General features: G+C 43.4%; 1 protein-coding gene across 2 annotated transcripts in view; it reads left to right on the top strand.

The window, feature by feature from the left end:
* The window catches only part of ELMOD1 (ELMO domain containing 1), a 77,259-nt gene extending 73,465 nt beyond the window's left edge, over nt 1–3,794 (top strand). For both annotated transcript variants that reach the window (XM_075266146.1, XM_075266145.1), the window contains 2 exons: nt 384–517; nt 2,873–3,794. In XM_075266146.1, the coding sequence (XP_075122247.1) occupies nt 384–517; nt 2,873–3,045 (307 nt within the window). In that variant the 3' untranslated portion in view covers nt 3,046–3,794. The remainder of the gene's footprint in view (nt 1–383; nt 518–2,872) is intronic.
* Nucleotides 3,795–17,581: the final 13,787 nt, after the last annotated feature.

Below are 17,581 nucleotides of genomic sequence, written 5' to 3'. Positions count from 1 at the left end.
ATTGCAATGCATACATAGTGCAATGTATTACATAAGTGATCAAAATATCACAAGTAATGAATATTAAAATAAAATAAATTAGTTAAAAAATGTAATATAAAAAACAAAAAAAAAAGTTATTCCCCACACCAAAATTTTAAATTTGTAAATTAAAAAAAACCAAGAACATAAAAAACACACGTATTGGGTATCGCTGTGTCCATAAAGACCTGGAGAATGCAATTCAATCAATGATCAGCGGGGTCAGGGGGAACTTTGGGTCCAGCTATGGGTGCTCGGACAGGTCCATTTTTGCTTAATTTCAGTGGGAGATCCAGTGATAGCCAAGAACTTTTTCCCGTACGTCATATGTCCCCTTTAATGTTTACTTTCATATCATGCAGATACTCATTTGCCATTGTTGGGATTAACATTACTGACCTAGCCTACAACCTGCTGATAAGTGGGGCCCTCAAGACGCATCTGTACAATGTGGCCCCTGAAGCTCCGTCCTTGCATCATTTCCAGCAAACTTTCTGTAAGTATATGTCAACACCCTTCAGATACAATATACCTGTACTCCTGGAGTAGAATTGGGGAGGAGTACTTACAACCCTAGTCATTTTGTCAGTACTGAAGGACAGGGGATGAGGGATCAACAACAACTTTTTAAGGTTGGGGCCCCAACATTGCGTATACGACGGAAACGCCACTGCAAAAAACGCTACATATTACAGTTCCAGCAAAGATCCAGAAAAAAAAGAGTTGTCACCTATCTACAGGGTTTCCCAAGACTGTGGATGGAACAGTAGCGCACATACAGTGATTACTGCTCCATACACTTCTATGGGACTATATTGATACAAGAATACAAGGATAGTATCACCATGATCCCACCACTTTCACAACCCAAACAGTCCCATATAAGACTCGATTTAGTGGCATCTAAACCGTAGAAAGCTCTTTTTGACAATTTTTGGTTGATCATGAGCATTACTATTATTAATTAATAATATTATTTATTAATAATATTAATAATTATTATTAATCCAGAAGTAAAGAAATCCAGAACAGATAATGAGCTTTAGTGTCCACTTATATTCCACACCATATGTAGATGGGATTTTTTTTTCACCGCCATCTTCTATCAATCGAAAAAAACTTCAGAAAAAACATCTGCTCTCATTATCCTTACTATACCATGGTGTAAAATATGCAAATCTGTTCTCCAGGATGTAATTAGGAGAACAGTGCCTCTGTTTGCTGCCCTCTAGGGGCAGCCCCCTCAACATCATGCATGACTCGTTCAATGAGCCTAATAACATAATGCGGGGATTATTGCCAAACTAGTATTTCTATTCCAAAAGGAACAGATTCCGAGCTATGGACAGCGCTGTTTCGATCTGTTGGATCTCCTCAGCATAGCGTAGGGATACTAGTTTGGCAGAGTGAGAGACTATAGACCAGGGTCAGGGGATAATCATACTCATTAGGGAGAGTGTGCACCTACACAGGCGTACGGAGACTTACAAGTCATTTCTGCTCCGCTCTGCAGAGATGGAGGGGACATGAATCTGGGGGCAGAGATGGAGGGGACATGAATCTGGGGGCAAAGATGGAGGGGACATGAATCTGGTGGCAGAGATGGAGGGACATGAATCTGGGGGCAGAGATGGAGGGGACATGAATCTGGGGGCAGAGATGGAGGGGACATGAATCTGGGGGCAGAGATGGAGGGGACATGAATCTGGGGGCAGAGATGGAGGGGACATGAAACTGTGGGCAGAGATGGAGGGGGGAAATGAAACTGGGGCAGATGAAGGGTGTATGTGAGATGGAGGGGACATGAAACTGGGGGCAGAGATGGAGGGGGGACATGAATCTGGGGGCAGAGATGGAGGGGACATGAATCTGGGGGCAGAGATGGAGGGGACATGAATCTGGAGGCAGAGATGGGGGGGACATGAATCTGGGGGCAGAGTTGGAGGGGACATGAATCTGGAGGCAGAGATGGAGGGACATGAATCTGGGGGCAGAGATGGAGAGGACATGAATCTGGGGGCAGAGATGGAGGGACATGAATCTGAGAGCAGAGATGAGGGGGACATGAATCTGGGGGGAAGAGATGGGGAGGAATATGAATCTGGGGGCAGAGATGGAGGGGACATGAAACTGGGGGCAGAGATGGAGGGGGGACATGAAACTGGGGGCAGATGAAGGGTGTATATGAAACTGGGGGAGAGATAGAGGGGGGACATATAATTTACAGGTGACTGTAGGAGGATTATACTGTGTGGGAGCACATGAAAAATGAATGAGAATGGGCAGAGTCAACATAAAAGTAGGTGGAGCTAAATTTTCCGCGGCGTGCTGCACATTTTGTCCCTCTTTCGACTTTTCAAAAGTTGGGAGGTATGCACTCAGGAGGACAGGCAGCAACCAACGGTTGTTTAATATGGCACCCGCCATATTGCTGTCTGTCCTCCTGAGCCCTGAGTGCCGAGTCGGCCCGTCACTTTCCTCAGCACCAATCTGTGTGTGAGGGAGGGGGTGACTAAGGAAGGATCATTATACTATCTATACACTAGATTAGCGTTTTCTTCTTTACTACTGGTGGTACTGTTTGGCCATCAGGTCGCCCATCATTGACGGAGCCTTGCCCAGCTCACTAGCTGTTCCGCTCAGCAGCTTCCAGGGCTTAGAGGGAACATTGCACTCATGGTGTCCTCAGCGCTCTCCAGGTCCTCTTCTGGGTGACGCCACATGCCAGAGGTCACCTCCATGTCCTGGGATTGGGCTGAATGTAGACACAGACGAGAAGCCAGTCTATGAATGATATTTGTCGACAGTAGGTTTGCTGCCATTATAACAATTCTGAAATCTTTCGCCCTAGGCTTTCTCATGCACGAGTTTCATAAATTTTGGATTGAAGAAGATCCCTTGGACATAATGGAGTTCAATCGTGTACGCAACAAGTTTCACAAGCGTATCTTAAAGCAGCTGCAGAAGACGGACATGGCCTTGTGTCCCCACTTCGCGGCCTCGGAAAGCTTGGTCAATGTGTAGTCATCTACATTGTAGAATTCCAGATCACTGCCTCACTATTGTGTTCATTATCATGGCGGCCGTGCTGTATGACCACAGCGATTGTATGCATGCTTTTTTGGTAAAGTACTCATCTCTGTTTTGATTATAAAATATAAATCCCGAGGCTTTTAGGCGACGCGGGATTTGCTCATTTCATGGTTGCGCATATTGCGGGTTACGCAGTGTTATATTTTCATCTGACATGAGAGTTTTCTATTTTTTTAGATTGTATTTTTTTCCCCATAGGTAAGCATTTGAGAAGTCGTATTTGTTCCGTTTAGGTTGATGTCTGACCAAGCCAGCTCTTGTACTGTAAGCATTTTATGATCCCTAATATTTCTACTGACCTGATGCTACGTTTACATAATTGAAATGTCTTAACTATATATACTGTATATACATTGCTTCACCATTCTACAGTCTAACTTATAGGTGTGTCATAAGAGGGGAACAATTCCAAAAGTGCTAATATTAACAATTTAAAGGGGTTTTATGGCCCCAAATGTGATGAGCTATCCACAGGATTGGTCACCAGTATGTGTCTCGGGGGAATCTGACACGTGGACCTGTTCAGATCAGCCATTGCAACAGGTGCTGGAAGCTACTAGTAGTGTGCAGTAGTATTCCAGTAATAGGAGCAGCGCAGCAGCCCCATCCCAACTATAGTGGTGGTATTATGTTACTGCATCTCTCCAATAGGAGCGGTGCTGCACACACTGAATATCCACTAGCTGATCTGTATGGGGTCCAGGTGTCAGACTCTCACAGATCATATACTAATGAAAAAAATGTCATTTGGTAGCAAAAAAAAAACACTTTCAGGGGAAATTGAGGCTATTTTGAAGGGGTTGCAGTGAAGGAAATTAGTCTGAAGGCCTTTTTTTTGCCACGATCCCTGTCTTGAGTATTCCAAACTTAAAAAGTCAACATGATAGAGTCCAACTGTAGTTCATGGGGTCTTGGTGGTCTTTATAAGGTCGAGCTATGATTAGTTATAGCAGGTGGTTCGTATTACTATGATCATTGGGTTATTGGTACATTCGTGTAGACACGGTATACAAAAAGTTGTCCCTTACTCTGCCTCAAGTCCTTGAAGGAATTGTTAAATAATCTATTGGAATATTATACATTGTCTGTGAGGGATCTCTTCATCTATAGGATGGATTATAGATTGTCTACCAAGAGTGTCTCTCACTCTGGAGGACCCAGTGTCTTCCAGTGTTACATGAAGGGCCCATTGATTTCAGTGGACAGCATGTAATTCTTCTTTTCCCCTGAGGTGGTGCTGTAGGGTAATTAAACTCTTAAAGTTGATTGATCGCTGGTGGTCCCCATATGACAAGTCTATTATTGGGGGTTCCTTTGTACCTAAAAACATAGTTCAAAATGATTGGGCGTTTGCACATTTAGGCAGTATTACAGAATGTTTTATGTCTCAGAATTACCCAATAGTAATAAAGCTGGATTATTATCAGACATGGTGGGAACAATCCTGATTTGCCTGATTCTTTGGACATCTTTCAACCCCAATGACAAGCTCCATTGGAGCCAGAGATCATCTGGTCAGTCAGCCAGAGGGGTAATTTGTGATGGCCACATCATCAGGATCTGGATATGTTTGCCAGTATTAGGAAATGGTTTACTCTTCTGTGTTCTAGAATCGAAACATTCTTAATCTTAAAGGGGTTTTCTAGACCCTACAGACATGGTCATACCAATGACTTATCCATGGAGCCTTCTTCCACCACCACCCACTATAAAGCCATGTTGCCGGGCCTATTGCGTCCATCTCTATAGTTTCTGGTGCCGGGTTTGGCTGTTAGACCCCCATTGTCTAGATACTGATGGTCTATCCTGTGGAAAGGTCATCAGTATGATATCCACCTGGGGGCCTGGAAAACCCCTTTAACTAGCATGGAGATCTATGGGCATGCACAGTATTTATGGAGAGTAAAATTTTGTGAACTTTTAAGAAGATTGAAGAAGAAAAAAAAAAAGTACCGTAATTTCCATAAGACTTTTCATAAATCCCTAATAAGAAAAGTTTCAAATTCATCAGAAATGTGAAATAATTGATGAAATAATTTCCGTTACATAGACAACACCAATGACTTCCATCTTAAAAAAAATTATATTTTGGTGGCTTAAAGGGTTTTAGAATAATCTCCTTTTTATTGGCTGCCAGATACATCTTATGGTGGTCAAACAGTGGAGTCAGACAGAACAAGGATGAGCGGTAGGTGAAGTAGGCCGGGATATTTGGTACCATTGGGCGGAGCTGGGATCAAGGTGGGGGGAAGGGTGCTACAGAGCAAGTCAACCCCTACAGATATCTTGGAAGTGAATGGAGAACTGCCCTTGTGATGGAAAATAGAATAATATGCTAAAAATCAAGGATCGGAAGTTGTAGGGCCCAATAGGAACCCCTTGCCATGAGCTAAAGGAGAGGTTGTCCCGCCCATGAGGAGTTATCCAACATATCTAACCCATGTTTCCCTTGATAGTAGCTTCCAGGCAAGAAATTATGTCCCATAGATATCACTTATGGTCTAGTCTTAATTTAGAGCACCATTGGTTTTAGTTCAGTTCTACTGTGGGAGTCTGGGTGCTATATCAGGAACATAGACAGTAAAACATGGGTACAATGTACTCATCCACAGTAAGTGAGGACTAAGTAAGGCCGTGTTCACCTCTACTCCGGGTGTCCTACAAGCCTGACTTTTTTCATTTGGCGATTACTGGGGAGAAAAATGGGCACCATTATAGGAAAAGGGGTCCCTTGGAATCTGTTCATGTCCATCATTAGATGGACCCTTTTTGGAGGGATGTACCATAAGAACTAATCCAATGCAGATGTGAACATATTGTCAATAAATGGGATAGCCATCTCAAAGCCCCCCTTACATGGAGGCAGCCATTTTGCAGGCAGATATAATCCTTGGAGATACCTAAATTTTGACTTACAATGTGACACCAATGATCTCATAGCAGTTCTGGCCTTCTATTATATGTAGGCTTAGAAAATATCTCAGTATATGCAGTAGGACTGTATATTATATCTATAGGACGGTATATTATATCTATAGGACGGTATATTATATCTATAGGACGGTATACTATATCTAGGATCTCTTCTTGACACTTTTACGGATAATCTATTTTCTCAGACTACGAACTCCATGAGTAAATTTTGATGCAAAGCGATATATTTTACAAAAAGACTTTTTATCAATGGCAGAATACTTTGTATATTTGCTTATCTCAAAAACTTTGCTCCTATTTTTGAAAAGTGAGAACTAATCTCTTTGGAACAATGCTATGTCAGTGACCTGAATTAAAGGGGAAGCAGTATGGGGGGCGGACCTTTAAATTACACCTAGGGCCCTATGTCTTAGGGCCCGGATGCTCCTCTGCAGCATTGAGGGGATGATCATGCTAACAATCTAATTGTATAAGTATTACTGAATGGAGCTATTTCACTATATGGAGACGGTATAGCGGCAGGTTTCCAGGGCATGCTGGGAGTTGTAGTTTTGTAACAGGTGGAAAGCCGCCGGTTGGCGACCAGCCCATTATAGAAAGCCATTATAAAGTGAAGTATGGTATTATTGGAGTAAGCTCCAACATCAGAGAACATTGGAGACAGACTGACTTTGGAGAGTCATATGCGAGATGACCGAAAAGTTCGGAATATTAACCCATTTTATACTGAATGTATTTTTAGCTCTTAAATGAGGGGGTTACCGGTACTGGTTGTGGTGGAGATTTAGCTAGTGTAGAGTTTTACAGGCAGTGCATCCTGGGGAAAAAACTATGCAAACTAGCTCTCCTCCAGAAGGAAGAAGACTGTCTCTCTAGTGCCACCTATTGGTAGATACCTATTGGTGCAACTGGTGGTCTAGGTGGCTACTTTTAGGTATTGCATAATCTTTGGTTGATATCTGGGGTCATTATAAGACGCAGGGATATAAGAGAGAATCCCTGGGTAATGCAGGGCCCCCTCCGGGCCTGGGAGTGGCATAACACGTCAATTCGAAACTTTTTATATATATGGATCCTGTGGCTATTGAGGTCAACTAGAAACAAAAAGTTTTCTTATCTCCATACACTTCAAAAAATTAAAGTAACAACTAGCAGGATGCCACCACAAATGGTTGTTACTTTTTTAATGCCCCCCGGGGGTAGTACTGAAAGTTAACTCTGGACTATTACGCGGTATTAATACAAAAAATAGGTGGAATTGTTCTTTCATCCTTCACCAAAATGGTCCAGCATGGATAGACATCCACATCAGAAGATGGCGGGCAGACAATGTACAAAGAAGCATTTTCTGTAACGTTACCTTGGCAATTCCTGTTGACAACCCATTCATCCCAGTGTAACAATGTGGCAGTGGTTGACATATGTACAGGTTTTTCCCATGACGACGGTTTCTATTTTGCTCATAGTCATGCTTTTTTACTGAATGTTTTTGGATATGCTGTCATTCCACCGTGTGATCTCATTGACTAGAATTCATTTTTTTTGAATTTCAGGCTTCTAATTGTGAAATCACTTGAATAAATTTCATGACATTCCAAACAAAGGTGTCTTTATTGTATTGTACTATACACTAGCCTGGTTACCTCTGGATATATTAGGACTAGAGATGAGCGAGCACTATTCGAAACTCCCGCACCCATAGGAATGAATGGACGCAGCCGGCACGTAGGGGGTTAAGCGGCCGGCCGCCGGCAAAGTAAGCGCGCCGGCCGCTTCCATTCATTCCTATGGGAGCGTGCTATTCGAAACAGTCGTTTCGAATAGTACTCGCTCATCTCTAGTTAGGACGGTTGTCTACTCATATTATATTGGTATATTACAATGTATCGGGGATTTGCTCAGCACATTTGTAAACATTAGGACACTGCGGCCATCCTCTGTAATACCCCCGCCTATAAGACATATCGGGAATATTGACCGGACAAAAACATTAACAATCAATCCGTCAGAAACATCACTGTTGTGTGAATAAGGCCTTATTCTACTTATATATCCTTCCTTACCTTTCCTCTTGACCTGACATGTCCATGCATTTCAATATAATGCCGTTTTGTGATATTGTGTCACAAAGTGATAGGTGACTGTGCAGGCAGTCAAAGGTTGTGTTGAGATTTGCAGCCATTTAGCATGTTGTGATATTGCATCAAATTGATATCATGAAAAAATGTCCAAATTCAAGATATATTAAGAGTAGACACATCTGTATGGTGCATGCAGCTGCTCCATAACAGCTAGTAAAAAAAAGCAGCTCTCTCTGCCTCTCTCGCAGCAGGAAGTCCAGCAGGATATATACTACCGATCAGCAACTGAAATATGTCCAACCAATCTCTGTCTCTCTGGAGGACTGAGCATTTTTGTATATTAGGGACAAGCCTTTGATTTTACTTGGCACTATGTAATACTTAGTTTCTCCTGCGGGGGCACTGCAGACAAGTTCACCACTAGCTGCGATCTCCCTTGCCCAGTTTATTACTGCAGGTCGCCCTGTATTCAGGTGATTTTTAGTGGACTATTTCTTTAATAATGATTTGGTCTTTGATCTCCCGCTTTTATCTCTTCATGGCGCTCTGTTGTGTATCCGTGAGTACTTGTTGCTTGCATCGGTTTGTATTCTGGATGACTGCTGACTGTACACATCACATATATCATGGGCTGCTGAACCTGTAAGTATTTTATCAAAAAGCATCAGCTGTGAGCAGTAAAAACCCATTACAATTCCCCAAAGTAATGTGTTACCGTACAACACCCTCATGTCAGGCATGACCGATGGAGGCAGAGATAGGGCTTATGTATTACCAGTCCTGACCTTGGCTTTGACTTGGCCAAGTCATACATATATAATAACATTGTCCTCATCCATCTCCCTGCAGACATTACATATAGTATATAGTGGATACAGGAAGCTAATGCTACTAACACAGGGAAATCAGAATACATGGATGGCTTAGAATGGTTTTATTCTGTCCAATATACTGTAAGTATACTGTATATGTTTATATACTATGTATAGTATATATGTGTAAGCATTGTGCAGAAGGTAGCTCGGTAGCAGCAATGGTGAGGATTACCAGTCAGAGACAGGGACACAAAACTTTAGGAAAACTGGTTTATTTAGAAAAAACAGCAAAATAAATAAACCTTCACGTCAGGCACAAAAGGAGCAAAATAAAGTACAGCTTTAACTTCAGGCAAAAAGGAGTGAAAAAATCCTGCTCGTCCGAGCACTAACTATACAATGAGTACTAACTATACAGGTGGCTTACTACCAACCACATGAATCAACAAAAAGAGCACAAAACAGTCTCACCAAACTAGGACAGACCCAGGCACCTCCTCTCCTCCCAGGATCTGCAGCCTTTTATGGCCCAGTAATGAGCCCAGGACCCACACCTGGGCTGAGGCCTACTTCAGGCCCACACTGGGCCGCACATAGGTCAGAAACTTGGGGAAGATATATCGGGACTCCAACACTCTGCCTGTCACCTTTGCATAGCATATATGCATACTTACCGACAGAAAGAGGAACATAAAGTGCATCGCACATAGCACATGGCTGTAAATTTAGGTCTACCCACTCCTATGTTGACTCCGCCTCATTCATTTCTCTTTGTGACACAAGGGGAAATTTAACTATGGAGTGGCTGGAGGGTGACATTAAACTGAGGGCAGCTGGAGGTGAGCATTAAACTGGGGGAAACTAAAGGGGGTCATTAATGTCCTCCTCCAGCTGCCACCAGTGTAATGCACCCCTTCTGCTATCCCCCTGTTTTAGTGTTGTCCTTCAGTTGCCCCCAGTTTAATGTCCCCCTCCAGCTGCCCCCAGTTAAAAGGGGGTTTCCCATCTCATTGTTCAGCAGTCTGGCTGCAGTCTTTTCTTCTCACTTCTTGTATTTCTCCTCCTTCCCCCTCCCTCTTGCTAAACAGGCCGGAGAAGTCTCACAATACTTATACAGATTAGATAATATCCAGATGCTTGTACAGAATGGACTCATTGTTATCTGTGTGTTTACATAGACAAATAAGAGACCATGCTTTATCAGTAAAGTGCAATTAGCTGAACGGATTGTCCTGTCGACACTGAGTAAGTGACGTCACTTGTCCTGTCTCACAAGTCCGTGGTTATAGCAACGCAGTGTAAACAATGGGAGGAATAAGGTCACATAGCAGGAGAACAAAGCAGAATTTCTAAAGCAATATATTTAGGAAAAGTCTTCAATTTACATAAGCTACTAGTATAGATAGCATCCTTGAGATGGGACATCCCCTTTAAAGTCCCCCCCCCCCAGCTGCCCCCAGTTTAATGTCCTCCTCCAGTGACTCCCACAGTTTAATATAAAAAATACTGATATTCACCTGTCCTCATTCTCCTGATGTTCTGACAGCAGTCTCTGCTCCCGGAGGCCTCTGGGAGCTGCAGGTGCGATGTGAGTGACGTCATCCTCTGGAAGCAGATGAGGTGAATCCGGGACTGTCCTACTTAATCCAAGATGGTTGGGCGGTAAGTGTATGTGTAGAGTAAAGCAGTACTATTTATATGTATGGTATAGTGGTGTTATTTATGGATACAGAATAGCAGTACTACAGTGGCATTGTCTGTATTTCGTATGTGTAGATGTGTAGTGTATATCATTATTTAGCTCCGCCCATTTTTGTGTTGACTCCGCCCATTCTCATTAATTTTTCATGTGCCCGCACACAGTATAATCCTTCTACAGTCACCCGTAAATTATATGCCCCCCTCTAACTCTCCCCCAGTTTCATATACACCCTTCATCTGCCCCCAGTTTCATGTCCCCCCTCCATCTCTGCCCCCAGTTTCATGTCCCCTCCATCCCTGTCCCAAGATTCAGGTCCCCCATCTCTGCCCCCAGATTCATGTCCCCTCCATCTCTGCCCCCAGATTCATGTCTCCTCCATCTCTGCCCCCAGATTCATGTCCCCCTATCTCTGCCCCCAGATTCATGTCCTCTCCATCTCTGCCCCCAGATTCATGTCTCCTCCATCTCTGCCCCCAGATTCATGTCCCCCTATCTCTGCCCCCAGATTCATGTCCTCTCCATCTCTGCCCCCAGATTCATGTCCCCTCCATCTCTGCCCCCAGATTCATGTCCCTCCATCTCTGCCCCCAGATTCATGTCCCCCCATCTCTGCCCCCAGATTCATGTCCTCTCCATCTCTGCCCCCAGATTCATGTCCCCTCCATCTCTGCCCCCAGATTCATGTCCCTCCATCTTTGCCCTAGATTCATGTCCCCCCATCTCTGCCTCCAGATTCATGCCCCCATCTCTGCCCCCAGATTAATGTCCCCCATCTCTGTCCCCAGAGTCATGTCCCCCCATCTCTGCCCCCAGATTCATGTCTCCCCATCTCTGCCCCCAGATTCATGTCCCCTCCATCTCTGCCCCCAGATTCATGTCCCCTCCATCTCTGCCCCCAGATTCATGTCCCTCCATCTCTGCCCCCAGATTCATGTCCCTCCATCTCTGCCCCTATATTCATGTCCTCTCCATCTCTGCCCCCAGATTCATGTCCCCTCCATCTCTGCCCCAGATTCATGTCCTTCCATCTCTGCCCCCAGATTCATGTCCCTCCATCTCTGCCCCTATATTCATGTCCTCTCCATCTCTGCCCCCAGATTCATGTCCCTCCATCTCTGCCCCTATATTCATGTCCTCTCCATCTCTGCCCCCAGATTCATGTCCCCTCCATCTCTGCCCCCAGATTCATGTCCCCCCATCTTTGCCCCTAGATTCATGTCCCCCCATCTCTGCCTCTAGATTCATGCCCCCCCATCTCTGTCCCCAGATTCATGTCCCCCATCTCTGCCCCCAGATTCATGTTCCCCCATCTCTGCCCCCAGATTCATGTCCCTCCATCTCTGCCCCCAGATTCATGTCCCCCCATCTCTGCCCCCAGATTCATGTCCCCACATCTCTGCCCCCGATTCATGTCTCCTCATCTCTGCCCCCAGATTCATGTCCCCTCCATCTCTGCCCCCAGATTCATGTCCCCACATCTCTGCCCCCAGTGTCATGCCGTCCTCTCCTTCATCTGCCCCCAGTTTCACGTTCCACCTCAGTACACATTACACTTACCTTCTCCTCGTTCCCCCGCTGCACTCTGCGCGCCTCTCTCTCTCACTGGCGCACAGTTGTAGACGCAATGTGACGTCATCACATCGCGTCTACAAGCCAGTAGCCGGCGGCAGCGGCGAAGCAAGGAGCTGACCTGTGTCAGCTCCTTGCTTCAGCTGCGTATGTGTTCAACTCAGATCTGCGTCCTCTGGACGCAGATCTGAGTTGAAATTGGAACATACATCCCTCCAACCGGGACCGTGGGACATGTTACCGGAATCGTGAATGTCCCACGGAAATTGGGACGGTTGGGAGATATGTACAACTATTTACTGTAGTGCAACCTGGCAGAGGCCGCAGTCCTCTTGTACATCATAATACACACCTCAGCTGCTGCAAAACATTATAATACACACCTCAGCTTCTGCAGAACATGATAATACACACCTTAGAGGGGCCAGAACAATATAAGGGTGCATTCACACTGAGTAAACGCTAGCTTATTTTGTAGAGTAAAATTACACTTGTAAATTTTGCTATCCCATTGACTTCAATGATATTTTTTTACAAGTGTAAAAATACGCCTGTAAAAAATACGCCTGTAAAATGTCATTGAAGTCAATGGGATAGCAAAATTTACAAGTGTAATTTTACTCTACAAAATAAGCTAGCGTTTACTCAGTGTGAATGCACCTTCATAGTATAATTCACACTGCTTGCTGCAGCAAATGCTAAATCTATGCTGCTGCAGACTTTCTTATTGACAGGGATGAGGATATTTTTTATCAGTGAATGGCACTTGGCAGATGTGTGTATATATATATATATATATATATATATATATATATATATATATATATATGGCATTAAGTCTATGTATAGCGGCAGACGGTAAGTAATCCGCTGTGATGTTGATATACACGTCCTTACCTAGACCTGCCTGGTATAGAAGAGAATCTCTTTCATCTCTTACGAGGAGACGCGCCAGGCTTACTATAGTATGTCTGCTCATTACACCCATCATTTACTTAGTGGTGGGACAAGCAATTAGGGATGCGGCAGCTCCAAGAGCACTAAGGGACGTGTAAGTAGTAATGGGAGGAAATTACAAGCACAAGACAACGCAGAACAATATGGGAGAAGGAAGATTGGATTATCATGCTTGGACTGAAATGGAGTTAACGCTCAGCACTTTACTAGTAGGCCGCTGTAATTCTGTGGGCGCAGGAGTTCCCGGAGTTGGAAGATACTCGATCACAGCTTCAGGAAGCTCGAGGACAAGATTGTCCCCCGCCCAACCATCAGATCCATCCCAGTGAGATTGCAGGGGCCGAGGGGTTGGCATGGCAGGCAGGAGGCCAAGCAGCAGCCATCCCCTGTTGCACATTGGAAGGATATGTGATGTGCACTGGGGATCCCTGGTCTAAGGCCTGGTACACATTTGCATTTGGTATTCTGTTCGGCTTGGGGACCCACAAACGGAATACCAAATGCATTAAAAAGCTCTTAGGAAAGAAAGCACACGGACCCCATAGACTGTAATGGCGTCCGTGTGTTTTCCGCATGGAGTCGGCACCGTGTGACCAGTAAAAAAAGTTCAAGTAAAAAAGTTCAAAATAAAGTATAAAAAAATGAAACAAACAATAAAAAATTTAAAAGACACCTTTAGGCCCCTTGCATATGACCATGTATTACACAGATCCTTGTGCGGGCCGACAGTCCAGGCCGCAAAACTCAGGTCTTGTCCGATTTTGCGGCCCTGCGACCATCCAGTGAAAAAATAAGAACTTATGAATTTTGGAAGGCGGGGAAGGAAAATAGGAAAAGAAGTCAACGAGCATTACAAACTACACTTAAAGGGTTAAAGGAGTAGTGAAGGCATTGGTGATGATAGATGGGATGTCGCTGGAACCCCTGGGTCATGTGATCTGCGGCAGTGTTCACAGCGGAGTATCGGTGCGGGGACAGTTTTCTTGGTACACCCTGTATCCTCTGATACCTGTGGATGGGTTCCTGGACTGTAGGGTTTATCTAAGCAAATAAATGCGTTCCTTCATGGCTGCTGCTTAGCCTGTGGAAGAGACACTTTCAGAAAAGCAATCCACTATATCGTATAGTCAGGGATTGGTGTAACTTTTACCTTGGTCTTGGTAAAGGCTTCATCTGCTAAAATTATTTCATTATAATATTACTATCCAACTAAAATTATTCTGGAATAGATACAAAAAATTTTTTAAAAAAAGGGGGATGGCAGTAGCAGTACCACTCATGGCCAGCAGGTGGCATTGAGACCTTTATTTTTTCTGTGTGTGTGCAAATAAGAAAAAAATCTCAGAAATGACCCAATGAGATTTCTAATTACAAACAAAGGCCAGACTTTTTAGATGGAACATTTTTTCAACCTAGATATGTACCCGCAGGAGTCAGTATACCTCTGGGTGAGGAGCTGTAGATATAGAATATAAAATAATGTCAATTTTCAAAATTCAGTCCAAATTTTTTGTCAAATACTGTATAATGAATTTGTGGACTTCTCATCTGTTTTTGAAGGAGACCATAAATAGTGCCGAGTTTAGGATTCTGAACTGTGCTAGCAAATGTTGGGTTGACCACAAAAAATTATGGAGGAATTGATCCAGTCCTAGATGCCGGAATAATGATAAAATGTTGTAAAATTGGGTGTAAAAACCTATTGGGCTCATTGCTCAATTTTGTAGTATTTTGCATTTTCTCTCTCTTCACTCCACGGGGCAACACGGTGGCTCAGTGGTTAGCACTGCTTTGCAGCACTGGAGTCCTGGGCTTGAATCCCACCTAGAGCAACATCTGTAAGGAGTTTGTATGTTCTCCCTGTGTTTGTGTGGATTTCCTCCCATTCTACAAAGACATACTGATAGGGAAAAAAGTACATTGTGAGCTCTATATGGGGCTCACAATCTACATTAAAAAAAAAAGTTTTTCCTGCAACGCTTTTCAAGGTTTCCTCTGCCGACTTTTTTTGCTTCCATTATAACTATAGGGAAATTATTTAAATTAAGCTTAATTAAAGGGGCTTTTTTTTTATTGATGATCTATAATTAGGACAGATCTACAATAAGATCAGTGCACCTCCCCTCTTCCGATCAGCTGTATGAAGGGGCCATGGTGCCTGTTTATATCACATGCTGTCTGTGATGGAATTCCAGCCTTGTCATATAGATGTGTATAGGACCAGGCTGTAGTTACATTACATGGCCACTAGGAGATGAATGACACTGTGTAAATAGAGAAGGGGTCACGGCGCTTGCACAAGCACCACGGTTCATTCAAACAGCTGATCAGTGGGGGTCCCAGGTTTTTAAGCCCCACTCATTTTTTTTTTATTGAAGATTTTTTTAGGATTCACAAAGGCGGTAATATTAACCCCTTAAGGACACAGCCCAAATGTATTTTAAGGACCAGGCCTATTTTTTCAAAATTGACATGTGTCACTTTAAATGGCAATAATTTTGAGACGCTTTAATGTACACAAGTGATTTTGGGATTATTTTCTCGTAACACATTATACTTCATGTTAGTGGTAAACACTAATCAATATTTTTGTATTTACTTATTAAAAAAATAGGAAATTTGATGGAAATTTGGAAAAAAATGCAATTTTCAAAATGTGAAATTCTCTGCTTTTCAGGCGGATAGTCATACCACCCAAATACAGTAATAAATATTATCTCCCATATCTCTGCTTTATATCGGCATCATCTTTTGATAGTATTTTAATTTATTTTGGACGTTATAAGGCTTACAAGTGTAACAGCGATTTTCCAGATTTACAAGAAATGTAACTATGTTTGTTTTTTTGTTTGTTTTACACACTTTTTTTAAAAAAAAAAAAAAAAAAACTTTTTTACATTTTTTTATTTGTGCTGCAAGCACACTAGAACCAGCGATCAGAGAGGATCGTTGGTTCTATACTAACTACAGACTGCAATACACGTGTATTGCAGTCTATAGAGGAAGCTAGCTATGCAGATGCATAGACTAGTTTCCCTCGTCCTGGCATCCAAGGGGTTAACCCTCCCCCCCATCGGAGCTCGCTCCGATGGGGGGAGGGATTAAGGAGCAGCGTGTAGCTGTAAATTACAGCTCACACAGACTCCTTATGCAGCCGGCAGCATGCTTTATAGCCGGCCAAACCCCTAGGGTGCCATGATCACTATGGATCATGGCACCTTAAGGGTTAAACAGGGGGGGTCGGTGCAATCACCGTCCCTACTGCTACAGGGGAAGCCTGGCTGTCAGATACACCCGGCCTCCCGTGGAGATCGCACGGGCTTTGCTTCTGAGCCCGTGCGATCTCCATCACGTACAGGTACGTGGGAATGCGGGAACTAACCACATTCCCTGATGTACAGGTACGTGATTTAGCGTTAAGGGGTTAATATTTATACAGGGAAAACACGGACATTATAATTATAAAGATGCATTTGGGAGAATTATTCATTAAGGGGGGGTTTATATTATATATTTTATAATTTGGGGTAGCAGCAGGATGGGAACAATGTGGGTCGGGTGCCTGGAGAAGTGAGGAGCCAAAGATGTCTGGGCTGCAATCTTTACAGAGACAAGTCACCGCTGGAAGTGTCATGGCGGTCCAGATGGAAGAGACGGAAATGTGAACAGTCAGAGACGTCACCTGTAAGGCACAAAATGTAACTGCACTGTATTCACCTAAATGTTCTGTACAGCCCTGCAGAACCTATATATACCACTATACCATATACCATATACCTATACCACTGTATGGTAAATGTATACAGTCACACGGCTGCTCATCTGTTTCCAGTTATTCCCATCTCGGCCATCAGTTGCCATAATGCATGGCATTGTGAACGTCTTATAATATTTTTCCAGGACTCTATGGCGTTACTTTATGACTACGGTATATCGTTTGGGCACTATAGGTCATTACTGATCTTTTTCTCATAAGAGGGCACAGAAGAGTGTCCACCTCACAAAAGGGGACATGTCTTCCGTCAGTAGGTTTTGGTGACATGTTCCGCCCCTTTGGATATTGTAATCTCAGCTATAGCTCAATATAAGACATAACTGCAATACCAGAAGCAGCCATCCAACAAGAGTGGCGCTGTTTCCAGACACAAAGCAGATCTTTTTATCTAATTCTGAACAACTACTACAAAGAAAATACAGAAGAGCAGATGTAATAATAACATTTGGTGGGAAGATTTTATTGTAATGGAAAAATTACATGGAATTCAAATAGTCAATTTCTCTTTAATCCAAACATTCCCGGTCCAAACTTTTACATTTTTACATTTTTCTCTTCCTCCAGCAGACTAAACATTTCACTTAGTGTTTAAGGTCTGACTTGAATATGTCACAGCCAAGTCATCTATCATAGT

The sequence above is a fragment of the Leptodactylus fuscus genome, chromosome 2, assembly GCF_031893055.1.
Source record: "Leptodactylus fuscus isolate aLepFus1 chromosome 2, aLepFus1.hap2, whole genome shotgun sequence".
Taxonomy (NCBI): Eukaryota; Metazoa; Chordata; class Amphibia; order Anura; family Leptodactylidae; genus Leptodactylus; species Leptodactylus fuscus.
The sequence above is the reverse complement of the archived record's forward strand: the minus strand, read 5'-3'. Positions and strand labels throughout refer to the sequence as shown.